Here is an 18,030-nt window from a genome sequence, read left to right as displayed (position 1 = left end):
CTCAAACCATCATTCCATGGCCGCCATCTTGGATTATGGTCCGCCATCTTGGGTTCCAAAACGGCGTCAAATATCTATTTTTGACTTCTACTCGTCAAGCCCGATTGATAGATACCCATATTGTATGGTATCATAGCTCAAACCACCATTCCATGGCCGCCATATTGGATTATGGTCTGCCATCTTGACCTCTACTCGTCAAGCCCGATTAATAGATACCCATTTTGTATGGTATCATAGCTCAAACCACCATTCCATGGCCGCCATCTTGGATTATGGTCCACCATCTTGGATTCCAAAATGGCGTCAAATATCTTTTTTTTACTTCTACTCGTCGAGCCCGATCGATAGATACCCATATTGCATGGTATCATAGCTCAAACCACCATTCCATGGCCGCCATATTGGATTATGGTCTGCCATCTTGACCTCTACTCGTCAAGCCCGATTAATAGATACCCATTTTGCATGGTATCATAGCTCAAACCACCATTCCATGGCCGCCATCTTGGATTATGGTCCGCAATATGGATTCCAAAATGGCGTCAAATATCTATTTTTGACTTCTACTCGTCAAGCCCGATCGATAGATACCCATATTGCATGGTATCATAGCTCAAACCACCATTCCATGGCCGCCATCTTGGATTATGGTCCGCCATCTTGGATTCCAAAACGGCGTCAAATATCTATTTTTGACTTCTACTCGTCAAGCCCGATTGATAGATACCCATATTGCATGGTATCATAGCTCAAGCCCGATTGATAGATAGCCATATTGCATGGTATCATAGCTCAAACCACCATTCCATGGCCGCCATCTTGGATCATGGTCCTTCATCTTGGATTCCAAAATGGCGTCAAATATCTATTTTTGACTTCTACTCTTCAAGCCCGTTTGATAGATACCCATATTGCATGGTATCATAGCTCAAGCCCGATTGATAGATAGCCATATTGCATGGTATCATAGCTCAAACCACCATTCCATGGCCGCCATCTTGGATCATGGTCCTCCATCTTGGATTCCAAAATGGCGTCAAATATCTATTTTTGACTTCTACTCGTCAAGCCCGTTTGATAGATACCCATATTGCATGGTATCATAGCTCAAACCACCATTCCATGGCCGCCATCTTGGATTATGGTCCGCCATCTTGGATTCCAAAACGGCGTCAAATATCTATTTTTGGCTTCTACTCGTCAAGCCCGATCGATAGATACCCATATTGCATGGTATCATAACTCAAACCACCATTCCATGGCCGCCATCTTGGATTATTGTCCGCCATCTTGGATTCCAAAATGGCGTCGGATATTGATTTTTGACTTCTACTCATCAAGCCGATCGAAAGATACCCATATTGCATGGTGTCATAGCTCAAACCACCATTCCATGGCCGCCATCTTGGATTATTGTCCGCCATCTTTGATTAAGGTCCACCATCTTGGATTCCAAAATGGCGTCGGATATTAATTTTTGACTTCTACTCATCAAGCCCGATCGATAGATACCCATATTGCATAGTATTCGTAAAAGATTTACCGTTAAATAGCATGCCTTCAGATGTATTGGCCGCCATCTTGAAACCCAAGCCGCCATCTTGAATTCCAAAACCCTTATAACCACCTCCTTAATTTAACAAATGTGTTTACCAAATTTGGTTGCAAATGGTTGAGGCATTCCGGAGTTATGCTGGAACATACATACATACACACAAACAAATATACAAACATACAAACATACAAACTTACATACATTGACTTTTATATATATATATATATATATATAGATTCATTGTTGTGTACACAGTTTCAGGTATAACGTGTGTCTACCTACATTTCGAAGTCCTTTATTGTAACTAATTCGTCAGTCATCATTCGTCTGTCATCGTGACGTTCTGCACTGACCTCGAATCCGGTCTATCAACCGGAGTCAGTGTTGCCGGGTGATCAGTTTCTCCATCATTCCCCGACACGTATTGGTGGCAACTTCCTGTAGCTGTACCGTCCTTCATCACCTCAAGCACTGCTAATCCAATAACCAAACTCTCGAACAATCAGTTGGCAGTTTGGACGTCAGCCCGTCGTACAATTCCATCTGCTCCCTCGCAGATCTTCAAAATTCTGCCACGTTTCCAGCTGTTCCTTGAGCCTGCATCCACCAGCATCACCAGGTCTCCGGGTTGCCCTGGTTTGGAGTTGAACAACCATTTTGTTCGGATGTTAACAGGAGGCAGATACTCCTTGATCCACTTCGAACAGAACAGATCCGAAAGATGCTGGATTTGGTCCTGCTGGTTTGTCCTCCGAGCTTCCATGTCCACTGGATGCTGTTCAGGCTGTACCACCCCAGAAGAGCTAAGCAGCAAGAAATGATTGGGTGTAATGGCCTCACCATCCTCGTATTCTAGCGGCACGTCAGTTAACGGTCGGGAGTTAGCTTCAGTGAGGTAGTTGTAGAAGGTTTCTTCGTCCGGCTTTCTTCTGAATGAAATGATCCTCAGCGCCGTCTTCACCGACCTTACAAGACGCTCCCATGACCCACCCATATGTGGGGTAGCAGGTGGGTTTAAATGCTATTGCGTATCGGCGTTCGTGAACGTTCCTACTAGGTCTTTGTTGATGCTGGTTATCTCCTCTATCAGCTCTCTGCTTGCGCACGTCGCCAGCATCACCCATCTATTCACCTCGTACCTCCGAACTCGTAGCGAGAATGGCCCGCAGTAATCCACGCCGATGTACGTGAATGCACGGACGTAAGGAGTTACCCGCGTTTCTGGCAGTGGAGTTATCTTGGGACATCGTGGGCTAGCTTTATACGCAGTACACCACGCACACTGTTACATAAGCTGTCGAACGATGATTGGCGTATTTCGTTGAGCATGGACTGGCAGCATTTCCTTGTGTGAATTGCTGATTAGAGATTCCATCACATATCTTTTGAAACGCCCCTGAAATACCCTTTGATTTGAAGGTGTTCTTGAAACTCCCTGATACGAACCTGACCTGAAATGCCTCGAAATGCCTCTGAAACCTCCGTAATCCCATTGAAACGCCCTTGAAATTATCATAATCAATTTGAAATGCCTCTGAAACCCTTTGGACGGCTATAATAGGGTCTATAACCTCCTGGAAAGCACCAGAAAACCCCTTTAAACAACCCTGAAATGGTATCAAATATCCCTAAAACCTCTAAGAACGCCCTTAAAATGTTTCTGAAACACACTGAAACTCTCTTAACCTTCCGCAACTCGCACGGTTGACTACCAGCGTTAGCATTACGCTAATACTGAGTACAAAAAGCGAGATTTTTTCATCGTGTTGTACAAAATACAACAGCGCGATCGCTCGAGGGTTAAATGACTCTGGAATGACCTGAAACCCCTTAATACTATTGAAGTCCCTGAATTCTCCGTGATGCCATTAAAACGCCAACAAACCTGGACATTACGCCCTCAAAAGGCTCCTCAAATTCCCTGTAACAACCCCTTAAAATGCCTCTGAAACCTCTTCAAACCCCCTTTTTTGGAACTTTGTGTAACTTCCCTTAGCTCTACCTCAGGTGCCCAGGAGCAAGACCTCGCGATTTGCATGTCCGAACCGAAGATTTTTTTCCCAGCACTTCTTTAAACATGGCATCGTTCCGACCCACAAAAATCCCAAGAATCTCCAATGTCACAAAAACGAATTTCATAATAATTTGCTTACCGTTCACGGTTCATTCATATTCACAACAATAGCAGCAGTCCCCATCGGACCCCGCTCCATCCCCGTACTTCTTGCCCATCCATCCGGAAACCACTCAAATCGAAATAAGATGCAAATGTTGCTACGCCAGCAGTTAAAGCCGCAACCCGCCAGAACTCAGAAGTATGCCCGGACCGGAGTAGTCGGATTTTCCTCTTTAGTTTCCCCTCGATTCCATTTCCGGGCCTAGCCATTCGGCTACTCTCAGCAGCCCGCCCGGTCCGATGTGGTTGACCATAAAGCATAGTCTTCCCTCTCACTGCCAAGGGCATGTGTGCCACACCCTCGACAACCCCCCCCCCCCCAAACGCCCCAACCTCTGTATAAGTATGACCCTTTTCTGTTGGCGTCGTCATCGCGTCAAGGGAATTGTATTGTCGTTCGTCGGTCGTTCGTTGTTTGCGAGTTGGCCCCGAGCCAAGCTCCTACCGTAGTCGTCGTCGTCGTCATCAAAAGTGCGACGATTGGGGGAGAGTGCAGAGAGCGGAAAGAATTTTATTTTCCCATTTTCTGCATTTTTTTCCGAGTCGCGCTCCCAGCGGCACAGGCCTCCTGCGTCAGAACCACCAGCTTCAGCAGTAGCAGCAGTGGCAGCAGCAGCCGGCGCCATCTTCATGAACATAATCTCATTGGAGCTTTGGTGGTTCATGGTTATGTGGCGTTGGGATTTCCCCGTCTGGCAAATGCCATCTAAATCTGGGGGAAAAGTACGCCGCCGCCTGTGAATCGCATGTATTGCTTTGCCTGGTGGCTAGGTCCGGGAGGGCAGTGGCAATGAGGCAGAAGCGAGGTGGCGGCACGCGCGCTGTATCAAGCATTCCTGCCGCTCAGTGGAAAGCAGTGGCGTTTTAGGTAAGGGGTGAACGGAGGTACAACTGATGAATCATAATGTTGTCTTTAAAAGATATGAAACACATGCCACAAAGAGTGATGCATATTACCTTTTTATAACAAGACTTCAACAGCTAGTCCCATTTCACTCTCCTGAAACCGCTTCTGTTGCACTATATAAAGCCCTAAATTCCATCACCTTGCGTTTCTTCAAGTCCTAACATGGAAGAATGTGCCACCCTCTGTCTACGCCGCCGCCGCCGCCGCCAATATATACGAATGCAAAGGCGCGTACCTTCCGTTGCAGCACGCTGGAGAAAATCTGCCGGGGTCACGAATTTATGCTCTGGTTACTGGTTGGTTAGGCTCTGCTGCTGGATCCATAAATAGAGTACTAAAATGAATTTGAGAATAACGTTTTAACGAGTTTGGGGCCAGTGGGCCGGGCGTTGTATTGAGCAATGCCGGTTAGGCCCGTGAGATGTGCTTTTGGTTATTGGTAGATCTTTGAATAGTTGTCGATTGAAAATAAGTTACAAAAAAGTCATATTTTCTTCGTTGTAAGTATAGACTGACGAAAAGACCTCTTTTATTCTTCTAAATGATGGGAGCATAATCTGCTCAAAAGGCAGAAGGTCTTGGTAGTGTGGGGTTAAGGACACTCTTTTACCTAAAAATAAAAAGTAAATGCCAGGACTACTCTCTCCTCGGCCCACTAAACAACGTTCCCATTGTCGCCAAATCCTTCGTCTCTTCTGCATCACCAGAAGGCATTGCTCCAGAGAGGAGCTAGTGCACAGTGCACCCTCAAGGTTAGCTACGTAGCCTGGAGCAACGAACATCGATGACTCGCTTTGGGGAATCCATCAAAGTAGCATGCTGACGCTTAGCCAGTTTCCGGAATGGTCCTTACCACTCCATTTGTCCTCGGAAGGCATGCAGGGCTCACTACTCGGCTGCTTCCAACTGCACAGCAAGTATCAAGAACTGATACCCCATCTACATAGATTTGACCCTCCCGCAAGTATGGCCCATTAGGGCAGTTCAGACTTCAAATATGTTAAAAATGTAAAGCTCCCATATGTGCATTGCAATCCTTGGTGCAAAACTAGAGTCCTGTCAAATTTTCAGTCATTTCGGTGGTCATTTAATGGTGGCCCAAAAGCAAAATAGGTTTATATGGGAATTACTATGAAGAATTTTCGAAAAAGGTTCTCCACGCTGTAGAACATTAACACATGGATAAAGTCATAGGGTCAAAGTCAAATTGAATTTTTCAGACCTCAATGATGAATGTTGCCGAAGACCGCAAATCATTTCGACTCACCAAAAAGAAGTTATTAATCAATATTCATCCATGCATGCTTTAACAGAAGACCACAGCTCGACCGACACGCTTGACACGCAATCATAGTATGCGTGTTAGCTTCTTGCACATCTTGCAGGGCATCGTGTATGAAGGTGCGCATTCGAGTGAGAATTTGTTAAATATCTTTTTTGCCGATTGTCGAAATAAGTTCCGGTCTTCGGCAACATTCATCATTGAGATCTGAAGAATTCAATTTGGCTTTGGCCCTATGACTTTATCCATGTGTAAATGCTCTACAACGCGGAGAACTTTTTTTGAAAATTCTCCATAGTAATTCCCATATAAACTTATTTTGCTCTTGGGCCACCATTAAATCACCACCGAAATGGCTGAAAATTTGACAGGACTCTAGTTTTGCACTAAGGATTGTAATGAACATATGGGAGCTTTGAATTTTTAACATGTTTGAAATCTGAACTGCCCTAATGGCCCATATACCAGCATACAGAAGGATGTGCCGACATGGAGTTTCCACTTGCCCCGACCTTGCCGAGGACCCCTTTTCAACCACGGGCTCCGATCCAACCCAGTAGACCGACGCCACGACAACAATCGCTACCAGGATGTTCTCCCCGCGGCCACTTCATCGTTGTAAGGTTTGATTTGAACCGCCGGGCACCGGTATAACCTAAGTAGCCGACTCCGAACCCTTGAACCACCTCTTGTACAACGTATGCACTAGCCATTTTCCACCAGACCTCTCCAGCCACACATTTGTAGAAGGTGCCCTTGCCATCCTTTTCATGCATATACTCTCCTTGTTGCTTTGTTACGCTTATACGCACTAATGCAGCGCAGGTTGGCTCCCAGATCTACGAGCTGGCCAAAAGCCAAAAAAGGGAGATGGGGACGGCCAGTGCGAGTAACCAGGCTGCCTGCGAAACGTGCAAGGGGCAGGGTAAATAAGCCCCAAGAGGCCAACCCTAAGAGGAACGGTGGTCAACCGGGAGCAAGGGAAGAAGAACCCTTGGACTACGGTTGGAAAGAAAAAGAAGTTGCGAAAAGTGAAGTCAGCCCGCAAACGAGAACGGAGCGACGCGCTGGTCTTCAAAACCAAGGCAGACACATACGCCGAGGTGCTGAGGCCCATGCAAGGCGAAAATCGTCTTTAGCCGTTGGGCGCGAATGTTAAAAGCATCCGGCGTACAGGACTGGAGACATGATGTTAGTACTGAAGAAGATGGCGGACAAGAAAGGCACCTCCTACAAAGCAGTAGCTCAAGAGGTATTGGGCGAGAAGGTGCAGGTAAGAACCCTAACGGTGGCATGGCGGTCACTCTCCAGTGTAAAAACCTAGTCGAGATCACCGACGTAGAAGAGCTCGCAGCCGCACTTAAACAGCAGTGCGAGGTAGATGCATCAAGTGCATCGATTCGTCTGCGCAAAGGCCCCGCAGGCACGCAGATTGCCACTAATAAGCTTCCGATAGGACTAGAATAGGACTACTAACCCAAACTCAAGGTGTCATGTGACCTTTGCAGAACAATGAGTGATCAAGGAGCGAAAAAGATGCTCGATCGTTACCGGAGTTTGTTAGGTACCTGGGCACGGGCACCCTCCATAGCATTTCGTCCCTTACCGTGGTAATGCAGGCCTGCGCATGCAGCTCTAGCGTGAGAGTTCCGATGTATTTCCGGGCTAGCCTGCCGAGGGAGATATTGGACGGAGCGTGGTTGTTGAGGGCCCTCAAGCAAAAAAGAGATGGGCTATCTGCAATAGAGGTGACTGAGCTACAGCTCGGAATAATCATCGACTTTGCGTCCTCTAAGTCCAACATAAGCAGGGACCTTAAAAAGACCCTATTGCGACTTCGTAAGTCGATGGACGATGCCAAGCAGGATCACGTGAGGCTCGTGAAGGATGCATCAGCGGCAGATCCGGAAAAAGTACAGGTTACGAAGTCTTCCCAGACGGAGTCCTTCGCTTTCACAGGTAGCACAAATGGTGTGACGGATGCGACTGCTTTTGATAAGCACTCGTAGAAGCAGGTGAGGCAGCCGTCAGGTGAGGAGCTGTCTGGCGTTGCCCACAAAGCTAGACGGATACTGACCCCTAAGGTCGGCAGTAATGCCGGCAAGTCGGACCCCAGCCAGGCGTCCCGGAGAGCTGGGAAAGGTGGGCCTGAAAAGGCTGGCCCGTCGCGGATGGAAGGGAACAGGGGGTTGCAACCGTTATTAGGCCCTCAGCAACCACAGAGTAGGATGAACCAAGGAAAGGATCTCCATTTGACGACAGTCGAGCGGAAGAGGAAGAAAAAAGCCGCATGTCGAGGAGCACAGGGACGCCAAACCAAGAAGGCGTAAAAAAGTAGGTGCGGGTTGACCGGTCGGGTTTGTAGTTTCAACTAATGGTTTGTTTTGTTTTGAACGGTAAATGGTGGTTTGGAAATAAACCAAAACTAGTTAAAAACAAACGGTATATGGCAGTTGACACAACAAACAAAACCGTTTATATCCTTGACTGTCAAAACGAAACAACCAACACGACGGTATTTTCAAACGGGTGTTTGTAAAAATTAACCGCTGACGTGTCAGAGAAACAACCTAAAATTTTGATTAATAACAACTTCCGCAAGTAGTCAAATTAAACCAATATGCCGGTTGTGCCGAATTCAAAACAAAACTCCGGTTAAACCAAACCGAAATTCGTTTGTATTTACTAATTATTTTTCTCCGTGTAATAAGAACAGTGCAGAGTTTATTATTGACGTTAGATTTTGTAGTCCTGGCCTAACAAGTAGTTCGAACAAGAGAGTAGACTATGGCTACAGTAACGACTGCAACAACAACAGGCAGCGGGTAGAAAAACAGACGGCTAGGCCTAGGACAAGCCCTCGCAGGTGGAAGACATCATAAATACTTCGACTTATTTTTAGAGGTGCTCCACCGTGAGCGAAACCTACTTGGTTTAGACGGCGACGAGCTGGTAGCGGTGCTCTCACGTGCGTGTGATGCGACCATGCCTAGGCGAGTCCACCCTATAAATGGGAGGCTACCGGCTTACTGGTGGACCGACGCGATTGCGGACCTGCGCCGCGCCTGCCTACGAGCTAGGCGGCGGATACAGCGAGCACGATCAGAGGAAGAGCGAAACGAACGGCGGGTGGTGTTCGCCGCTGCAAAAGCCGCGCTTAAGACCGAGATAAGAGCAAGCAAAAAGGCATGCTTTGAGGGTCTCTGTCAGAGTGCCAATACGAACCCGTGGGGTGACGCCTACAGGATCGTTATGGCCAAGACGAGAGGTGTGATGGTTCCTACACCGCAATCTCCAGAGATGTTGGAAGGAATCATTGGAGGACTTTTTCCGCGTCATAATCCTAGTCCTTGGCCTCCTTTCGTAGGACAGCCGGGGACTGGGGCTGGCGATGAGGAGAGGGTCACCGATGTGGAACTTGCGGGGATAGCTAAGTCCCTTAGCGTAGGTAAGGCCCCAGGTCCGGGCGGAGTTCCGAACCTGGCCTTAAAAGCTATTGCAGAGGCTCCCGACATGTTCAGGTCTGCTATGCAGAAATACCTGGACGAGGAAGTTTTCCCATAGGCTTGGAAGTGGCAGCCCAGCTTCAATTTTCAAAGGCGGGGAAACCATCCGAAGACCCGTCGTATATAGAGTAATATGCTTGATCGACACGGCGGAGATGGTGCTCGAAAATATTATCCTCAATAGAATGTTGAGGTTCACCAAGGGCGAAATTGGTCTTTCGAGTAACCAGTACGGCTTCCGGAAGGGGAGGTCCACCGTAGGCGCTATCTTGTCGGTTACAAAAACCGCCGAGAAAGCACTCGAGCCTAAAGGAGGGGAATTCGCTTCTGTGCGGTAGTGACTCTGGATATAAGGAATGCGTTTAATAGCGCCAGCTGGTCTGCTATTGCCGATGCGCTCTTGCGTCTGGGGATACCGGGATACCACTACAAGATTCTCGAAAGCTACTTTCAGTGCTTTCACATAACCTCAGGAGTCCTGCAAGGTTCCATCCTGGATCCGGTATTATGGAATGTCATGTACGACGAGGTGTTGAGGTTAGAGTACCCAGTAGGAGTGAAGATTGTCGGATTTGCCGACGACATTATGCTCGAAGTCTACAATGAAACGATCGAGGAGGAAAAGTTGACTACCGGAGACTCGATCAAGGTTGTGGAGGAGTGGATGCGGTCCAGGAAATTGGAGCTGGCTCACCACAAGACAGAGGTGATGGTTGTTAACAACCTGAAATCGGAGCAGCAGGCGGAGATCAGTGTAGGAGAGTGCACTATCCTGTCAAAGCGCTCCGTCAAACACTTGGGCGTGACGATAAGCTTACCTTCGGTAGCCACGTCGATTATGCCTGTAAAAGAGCCTCCCGGATGATGTCCAATAGCTCTGCGGTGTACGCCAGTAAGCGCAAGCTTCTGGCTAGTGTTGCTACGTCCATACTTAGGTATTGCGGCCCGGCGTGGGGCACTACGCTAAGTACTGAATGCTACCGACGGAAGCTGGAAAGTACTTACAGGCTTATGTGCCTGAGGGTTGCAAGCGCGTACCGTACCGTGTCACACGACGCTCTCTGCGTTATTACTGGTATGGTGCCTATCAGAATTCTTATCAGTGAGGACAAGGAGTGCTTCGAAATGCGCGGCACAAGAGGCATACGCAGGACTGCCAGGATGGCCTCTATGGTCAAATGGCAGCGCGCGTGGGACAGTTCCACCAAAGGAAGGTGGACCCATAGATTGATATCGAGGGTAGATAGTTGGATTAATATGCGCCATGGGGAAATAACATTCCACCTGACACAGGTCCTTTCAGGTCATGGTTGCTTCCGACAGTATCTACACCGTTTCGGGCATGCGGATTCTCCCGAATGCTTAGTGTGCAATGGTTTAGAGGAAACGGCTGAACACGTTTTATTCGTTTGCCCGCGTTTTCGCACAATGCGTGACAGCATGCTTGCCACATGCGGGGGGGACACAACTCCGGACAATTTGGTCCAGAGGATGTGTTGGGATGAGTTTGGCTGGAACGCCGTTTCAACGGCTATCACCCATATCGTCTGGCAGCTACAGAGGAGGTGGCGCGTGGACTCGGAGAATGGCTAGTCCAGATTCAGTACAAAAGGTGGTCCAGGGGTTCGGAGTCGGCTTCATAGGTCATACCGGTGCCCTGCGGTCGAGATCGACCCTTACAGCGATTAAGTGGCCGCGGAGAGGAAGTTCCGGTAGCGGTGCTGTCGTGACGTCGGTCTACTGGGTTAGATCCGAGCCCGCGATTGGAAAGGGGTCCCTGGCAAGGGTCGGGGTAGGTGAAACCCTGCTTTCTGCAACCTTCGGGTGCATCTGATAGGGCCTGAAGGGTAGTGATACCCTTCCTTACGGGTGGGTCAGTTCGGGTTGCACGTGGGTATCAGTTCTTGAAGTCCAAGTTGGGCGCGGGCGGGGTTGACCCTGCCCGCCTTCCGAGGACAAAGGGAGTGGTGAGGACCATTCGGGAAATTAGCTAAGCGGCAGCATGTTACCGTGATGGACTCTCCAGAGCGAGTCATCGATGTACGTTGCTGCTAGGCTAAGCAGCTAACCTTGAGGGTGCGATGTGCACTAGCCCCTCTCTAAAGCAATACCTTCTTGGTGGTTCCGGAGAGACGTAGGGTTTGGCGACCATAGGAATGTGTTTAGTCGGTACGAGGAGAGAGTAGTCCTGGCTTTAACTATTGTAGTAGAAGACGACCTCCCACACTACCTCATCCTTGATGTTAGGGTGTCTGTTTGCAGATTATCCCCCTATGGTTTAGAAAGAAAAAAAAAAGAGGATGTGTAGGGATGCGTTTGGCTGGAATACCGTTTCAACGGCTATCACCCACATCATGTTGCAGCTACAGAAAAGGTGGCGCTTTGACTCGGATAATGGCTAGTGCAGACGCTATACAAGAGGTGTTCCAAGGGTTCGGAGTCGGCTTCGTTGGTCATACCGGTGCCCTGCGATCGAAATGGCAGTGGTGAGAACACCTTCCTGGTAGCGTAGCTGCCGTGGTGTCGTGGTGTCATGTCAGGTCAGGTGGAGGTCCCATGTTCGCACGTCCTTCTGTGTGATGGCTGATAGAGCGGGATAGTCAAATCGTTTTGCGCGTTTTAATACTTGATACTTGCTGTACAGTTGGATGCAGGCGTGATGTCGACCTGGTTTGTCTTCCGATGACCACTCGAGAAGCAGGCGAAGCGTCTGTACGCTACTTTGATGTCCTCCCCAAAAATCCAGTCATCAATGTTTATTGTTGCATGGCTTTGCCGCTAACCTTGAGGGTGCAATGTGTACTAGTCCCTCTCTGAAGCAATACCTTCTTGGTGGTTGCGGAAAGACAAGAATTTTAAAAGAGAAGCAAGAAGCAGAAGAGATTCTCATTAGTATCCGTGCCCAAAATTATAAACACTGCTGCATCAAGAATAAACTCCACAATCAAATTGTACCTCTGGGAGTGAATGCTCTCTTCCTCCACCTTTACTATAAATATCATGACGTCAACCACCATCGAAATCGATTTGTTGCTATTTCCTGAAAATTTGCCCCAAAAGCCGTCCCAAAACCCGACAAAAGAACCCGGTTATTCCACCCGCCCGCAAAAAGATGCATCCATCCGTCGTCAGCTTGTAGGTACCTTCCACGACGACGACGACGACGACGCCAATCGATATTCGATAAAAATGTAAATTTACATTCTTGCTCCGGCGAAAGATTTCCGACCCACCTTCATTGTAGATCAAGATATGCCGCTGCCGCCGCCGTCCACGACCGCCTGTCCGTCCCTATTGAGGAAAGTTGTTCTACCACCAACTGTGGCTGATGGAAGATCCGCCGGGACCGGGTCGGTCGTCCGTCTTCCCTCCTTGGGGGGATGGTGGCTGGCTGGCTGGCGGGCTGTCGCACTCGATCCATTTCATCAATAATCAATCTAGTGGGGGGCGACTCCGGGTTTTGGATTCTTGCTGCTTGCCATTTTTCGCTACGCGCTAATATATTCGATGTGTATGGGGTACAGCGGGGTGAATTGGATGGTCTACCTGACCCGGGTAGAGGTAAACCCAACTATAATTTTTGCTGTATAAGAGTTTATAACAGCTTCCTTCCAAGAGCGTTTGCTTCATAAGCTTTTATGCAGCTACTTTTGTTAGTAGGGAAGTACTGACGATCAAAACGTGATATTGGTTTGATTGATATAAGACATAAAAGATCTGGAAATAATATCTGAGAAATGTTCCTGGAACATCTGAACAATATCAAAATTTGATATTTCAAGATCAAACGAAGAGTTTCCTGCTATTGGTTAGATCTTACAAGATCTAAAAATGATCTGATGATGTTCCAGGAGTAAATTTCAGATATTTTTTAGATCTTTTATCTCTTATGTCAATCAAACCAACATCACATTTTGATCTCAATATCAAAATATGCCATTATTGAGCTCTTTTCCTCTACCCGGGGATCGACTGCCAAGTAATCCAACTGGGACAGAGCCTGCTTTTCAACCTAGTATTCTATGAGCACTTCCACAGTTATTACCTGAAAGCATACTCTGCTTAAAACCATTTTTCGCTGACTGTTCAGCTTTGATTTTAACGAGCACCTTTAGGATCTCAACCTTCCCCAATCTACCTTGCACACAATTCATTCCTGCTCCCCGGCTGCTGCTGCCGGCGCGGTGGTGTGGTCACAATCAACCCGGCGTTCCCGAGGGCTCCCTGGACGGAACTCAATCGCAAGGAAATCTGGATGAAGCAGGAAAAAAAAACTTTTTCAATTTCCGTAAAGTGATCCCTTTTTTTTCTCGCTGCTACTGCTGGTAGCTGCGTTCAAAACTGGAACGAGTGCGAAACCGGAGCAACTTTCCTTCGAAGAATTTGTGTCGCGCACGGCGCTTATTTTCAGGATATGAAAAATGGTATCTGATGGTGTCTGACTGAATTGGGGAGGAACAAAAAAAAAGAGGAATAGCACCGCCTAGCCCACGTGTTGGCCGGAAGGGAAGGTTCGATGCCGTTGTTGGCGCGCGGTTCACGCCTGGGGATCATCCCTAACACGGATGGTCTGAATCGGGCATTCATTAAAAATTGTTAGTCAAACTTGGGGTGATGTTTTTTTCTCCCAATTTTTTGCTCAGTGTTTTGCATTACGGTACATGGAGAAAGATTGTGATCTACTTGATTGTGGAAGAGAAAAAATCTTCGAGGTACAACATATCTTTAATATGCTCAACTAAACTATCGTTCCAAATTTCATTATTAACGCTATCATCTATCATCTTCTAACGCTAACTTCTATCATCTTCTAATGTTTTAAATTTCTTCTCATCCTTTCAGGTATGTATCAAGGACTGCGAATCTATAAATATAAACAAAGACGAATGAACAAAATCGTTGCGTTTTGAGAACATCTTTCGAATTTTCTGAGCAATCTTGTCGAATCAGGTAACAAAATTATGCTTTGATAACCACAAAAAATACTTTATTCAATGTGTACTGGCCGTTCCGGCACTGGCTTTCTTTCACCTCACTTCTAAATTACTGACACTAACAAAATATTCAAAAATCGTTAATCACTTCATTTCCTATGTACGTTTCTATGTTTGTTCATTTTCCTATACGTGAGTCGATAAAGACAAAAAAAATGCTACGATGCCCGTGAGAGACACGTCTAGACAGTTGAAATGCTGGTTTGAGCATTTTGGAAACCTTTTTTCAAATGTCGGCCAGAGCAGAGCAGAGCAGAACAGAAACAGAGTAGAACCAGAAGCAGAAACAGAATTAGAAGCAGAAGCAGAAGCAGAAGCAGAAGCAGAAGCAGAAGCAGAAGCAGAAGCAGAAGCAGAAGCAGAAGCAGAAGCAGAAGCAGAAGCAGAAGCAGAAGCAGAAGCAGAAGCAGAAGCAGAAGCAGAAGCAGAAGCAGAAGCAGAAGCAGAAGCAGAAGCAGAAGCAGAAGCAGAAGCAGAAGCAGAAGCAGAAGCAGAAGCAGAAGCAGAAGCAGAAGCAGAAGCAGAAGCAGAAGCAGAAGCAGAAGCAGAAGCAGAAGCAGAAGCAGAAGCAGAAGCAGAAGCAGAAGCAGAAGCAGAAGCAGAAGCAGAAGCAGAAGCAGAAGCAGAAGCAGAAGCAGAAGCAGAAGCAGAAGCAGAAGCAGAAGCAGAAGCAGAAGCAGAAGCAGAAGCAGAAGCAGAAGCAGAAGCAGAAGCAGAAGCAGAAGCAGAAGCAGAAGCAGAAGCAGAAGCAGAAGCAGAAGCAGAAGCAGAAGCAGAAGCAGAAGCAGAAGCAGAAGCAGAAGCAGAAGCAGAAGCAGAAGCAGAAGCAGAAGCAGAAGCAGAAGCAGAAGCAGAAGCAGAAGCAGAAGCAGAAGCAGAAGCAAACTGCAGAGGCGTGCACAACCTCTAAGGCTCCATAGTACGCCTTTCCTTTTTCGATATCGTGCATTTAGCCGAAATAGTGATAAAAAACCTCGATTTTTTTCATTTTCCAAAATTGAATCAACGTCCCTTAGTGAATTTCTAGCCCGAGCAATCTGAAAAGATGCACCGTTAACTGCTCAATTAAAGTGACTACATGTGGCGGATTCGCTTCTCCAGTTCTCTACTTGAACAAGTTTCTATCAAAAGTTAACCCTTATGTGGCCAACAGGGTACCCGGGTACCTTTTTGAAGTTAATTTGTCGAAAAATATATGTTTTCTTCATAGTAGAGATCTGAAACTCGGTGACATCTCATAAAATGGGGACATGTAGTTACCAAGTGGAAAAAAAGTCTGAGTTGGCGAGGGGGAGCGCGGGGAGGGGCCTTTGATTTTTTTTACCCTTGAACAGGCCGACAAGGGTACCCGGGTACCCGCAAATTGAAATGCGCATAATTCTGTTAATTTTCAACCGATTTTAAATTTCTTGGCACCAATCGATTCAGTAACTCATGTATTTACGGATTGTGAACGAAATTGACCATTTGGACCCGCACGGTTCCCGGGAAATCCGGATTTCTAGGGATATGTCCTGAAACAAGATAGTGCCAGGGGATTTCAGCACACTTCCTACAATATGAACATGTATTTATTCGGGAATCACTCAGAATATTATTTCTAGCCACCTTAGGTTATCTGTTGGGTTTCCTATAAAGTGGCCCATTTGAGACAGACTCCCCGTGGGATTCCATGGGTTCCCGTGGTTCACCATGGAACCGTAAATGGCCATTTCTTGATTTCGGCAGAACCCCAGCAATATGGGTATCAAACTTCATGAAATTTCCTACGGATTGCATTTTTGACTACTTGAGGACTATCCGGTAATTTTACCTTGGAGTGGCCATTCCGGAACAGATTCCCCTGGGGAAGCGGATGTGGCCATTTAGTGATTTCGGTAGAGCCCCAGCAATATGGGTATCAAACTTCATGAAATTGCCTACGGGTTGCATTTTTGACTACTTGAGGACTATCCGGTGATTTCACCATGTAGTGGCCATTCCGGAACAGATTCCCCGGGGGAAGCAGATGTGGTCATTTAGTGATTTCGGTAGAGCCCCAGCAATATGGGTATCAAACTTCATGAAATTGCCTACGGATTGCATTTTTGACTACTTGAGGACTATCCGGTAATTTTACCTTGGGGTGGCCATTCCGGAGCAGATTCCCCTGTGGAAGCGGATGTGGCCATTTAGTGATTTCGGTAGAACCCCAGCAATATGGGTATCAAACTTCATGAAATTTCCTACGGATTTCATTTTTGACTACTTGAGGATTATCCGGTAATTTTACCTTGGAGTGGCCATTCCGGAACAGATTCCCCTGGGGAAGCGGATGTGGCCATTTAGTGATTTCGGTAGAGCCCCAGCAATATGGGTATCAAACTTCATGAAATTGCCTACGGGTTGCATTTTTGACTACTTGAGGACTATCCGGTGATTTTACCATGTAGTGGCCATTCCGGAACAGATTCCCCGGGGGAAGCAGATGTGGTCATTTAGTGATTTCGGTAGAGCCCCAGCAATATGGGTATCAAACTTCATGAAATTGCCTACGGATTGCATTTTTGACTACTTGAGGACTATCCGGTAATTTTACCTTGGGGTGGCCATTCCGGAGCAGATTCCCCTGTGGGAGCGGATGTGGCCATTTAGTGATTTCGGTAGAACCCCAGCAATATGGGTATCAAACTTCATGAAATTTCCTACAGATTTCATTTTTGACTACTTGAGGATTATCCGGTAATTTTACCTTGGAGTGGCCATTCCGGAACAGATTCCCCGGGGGAAGCAGATGTGGTCATTTAGTGATTTCGGTAGAGCCCCAGCAATATGGGTATCAAACTTCATGAAATTGCCTACGGATTGCATTTTTGACTACTTGAGGACTATCCGGTAATTTTACCTTGGGGTGGCCATTCCGGAGCAGATTCCCCTGTGGAAGCGGATGTGGCCATTTAGTGATTTCGGTAGAACCCCAGCAATATGGGTATCAAACTTCATGAAATTTCCTACGGATTGCATTTTTGACTACTTGAGGATTATCCGGTAATTTTACCTTGGAGTGGCCATTCCGGAACAGATTCCCCGGGGGAAGCAGATGTGGTCATTTAGTGATTTCGGTAGAGCCCCAGCAATATGGGTATCAAACTTCATGAAATTGCCTACGGATTGCATTTTTGACTACTTGAGGACTATCCGGTAATTTTACCTTGGGGTGGCCATTCCGGAGCAGATTCCCCTGTGGAAGCGGATGTGGCCATTTAGTGATTTCGGTAGAACCCCAGCAATATGGGTATCAAACTTCATGAAATTTCCTACGGATTTCATTTTTGACTACTTGAGGATTATCCGGTAATTTTACCTTGGAGTGGCCATTCCGGAACAGATTCACCGGGGGAAGCGGATGTGGCCATTTAGTGATTTCGGTAGAGCCCCAGCAATATGGGTATCAAACTTCATGAAATTGCCTACGGATTGCATTTTTGACTACTTGAGGACTATTTGGTAATTTTACCTTGGAGTGGCCATTCCGGATCAGATTCCCCTGAGGAAGCGGATGTGGCCATTTAGTGATTTCGGTAGAACCCCAGCAATATGGGTATCAATCTTCATGAAATTGCCTACG

The 18,030-nt window shown here is 47.0% G+C and overlaps 1 protein-coding gene across 1 annotated transcript in view; it reads left to right on the top strand.

The window, feature by feature from the left end:
- Nucleotides 1–14,551, top strand: part of LOC109397612 (alpha-2 adrenergic receptor) — a 206,300-nt gene extending 191,749 nt beyond the window's left edge. Inside the window, exon 3 of the mRNA XM_029874146.2 lies at nucleotides 14,272–14,551. Coding sequence (XP_029730006.2) covers nucleotides 14,272–14,319 — 48 coding nt within the window. The 3' untranslated portion in view covers nucleotides 14,320–14,551. The remainder of the gene's footprint in view (nucleotides 1–14,271) is intronic.
- Nucleotides 14,552–18,030: the final 3,479 nt, after the last annotated feature.

This window comes from Aedes albopictus, chromosome 1, assembly GCF_035046485.1.
Source record: "Aedes albopictus strain Foshan chromosome 1, AalbF5, whole genome shotgun sequence".
In the NCBI taxonomy this organism is placed as follows: domain Eukaryota; kingdom Metazoa; phylum Arthropoda; class Insecta; order Diptera; family Culicidae; genus Aedes; species Aedes albopictus.
This window is presented reverse-complemented; position numbering and strand designations above follow the sequence as displayed.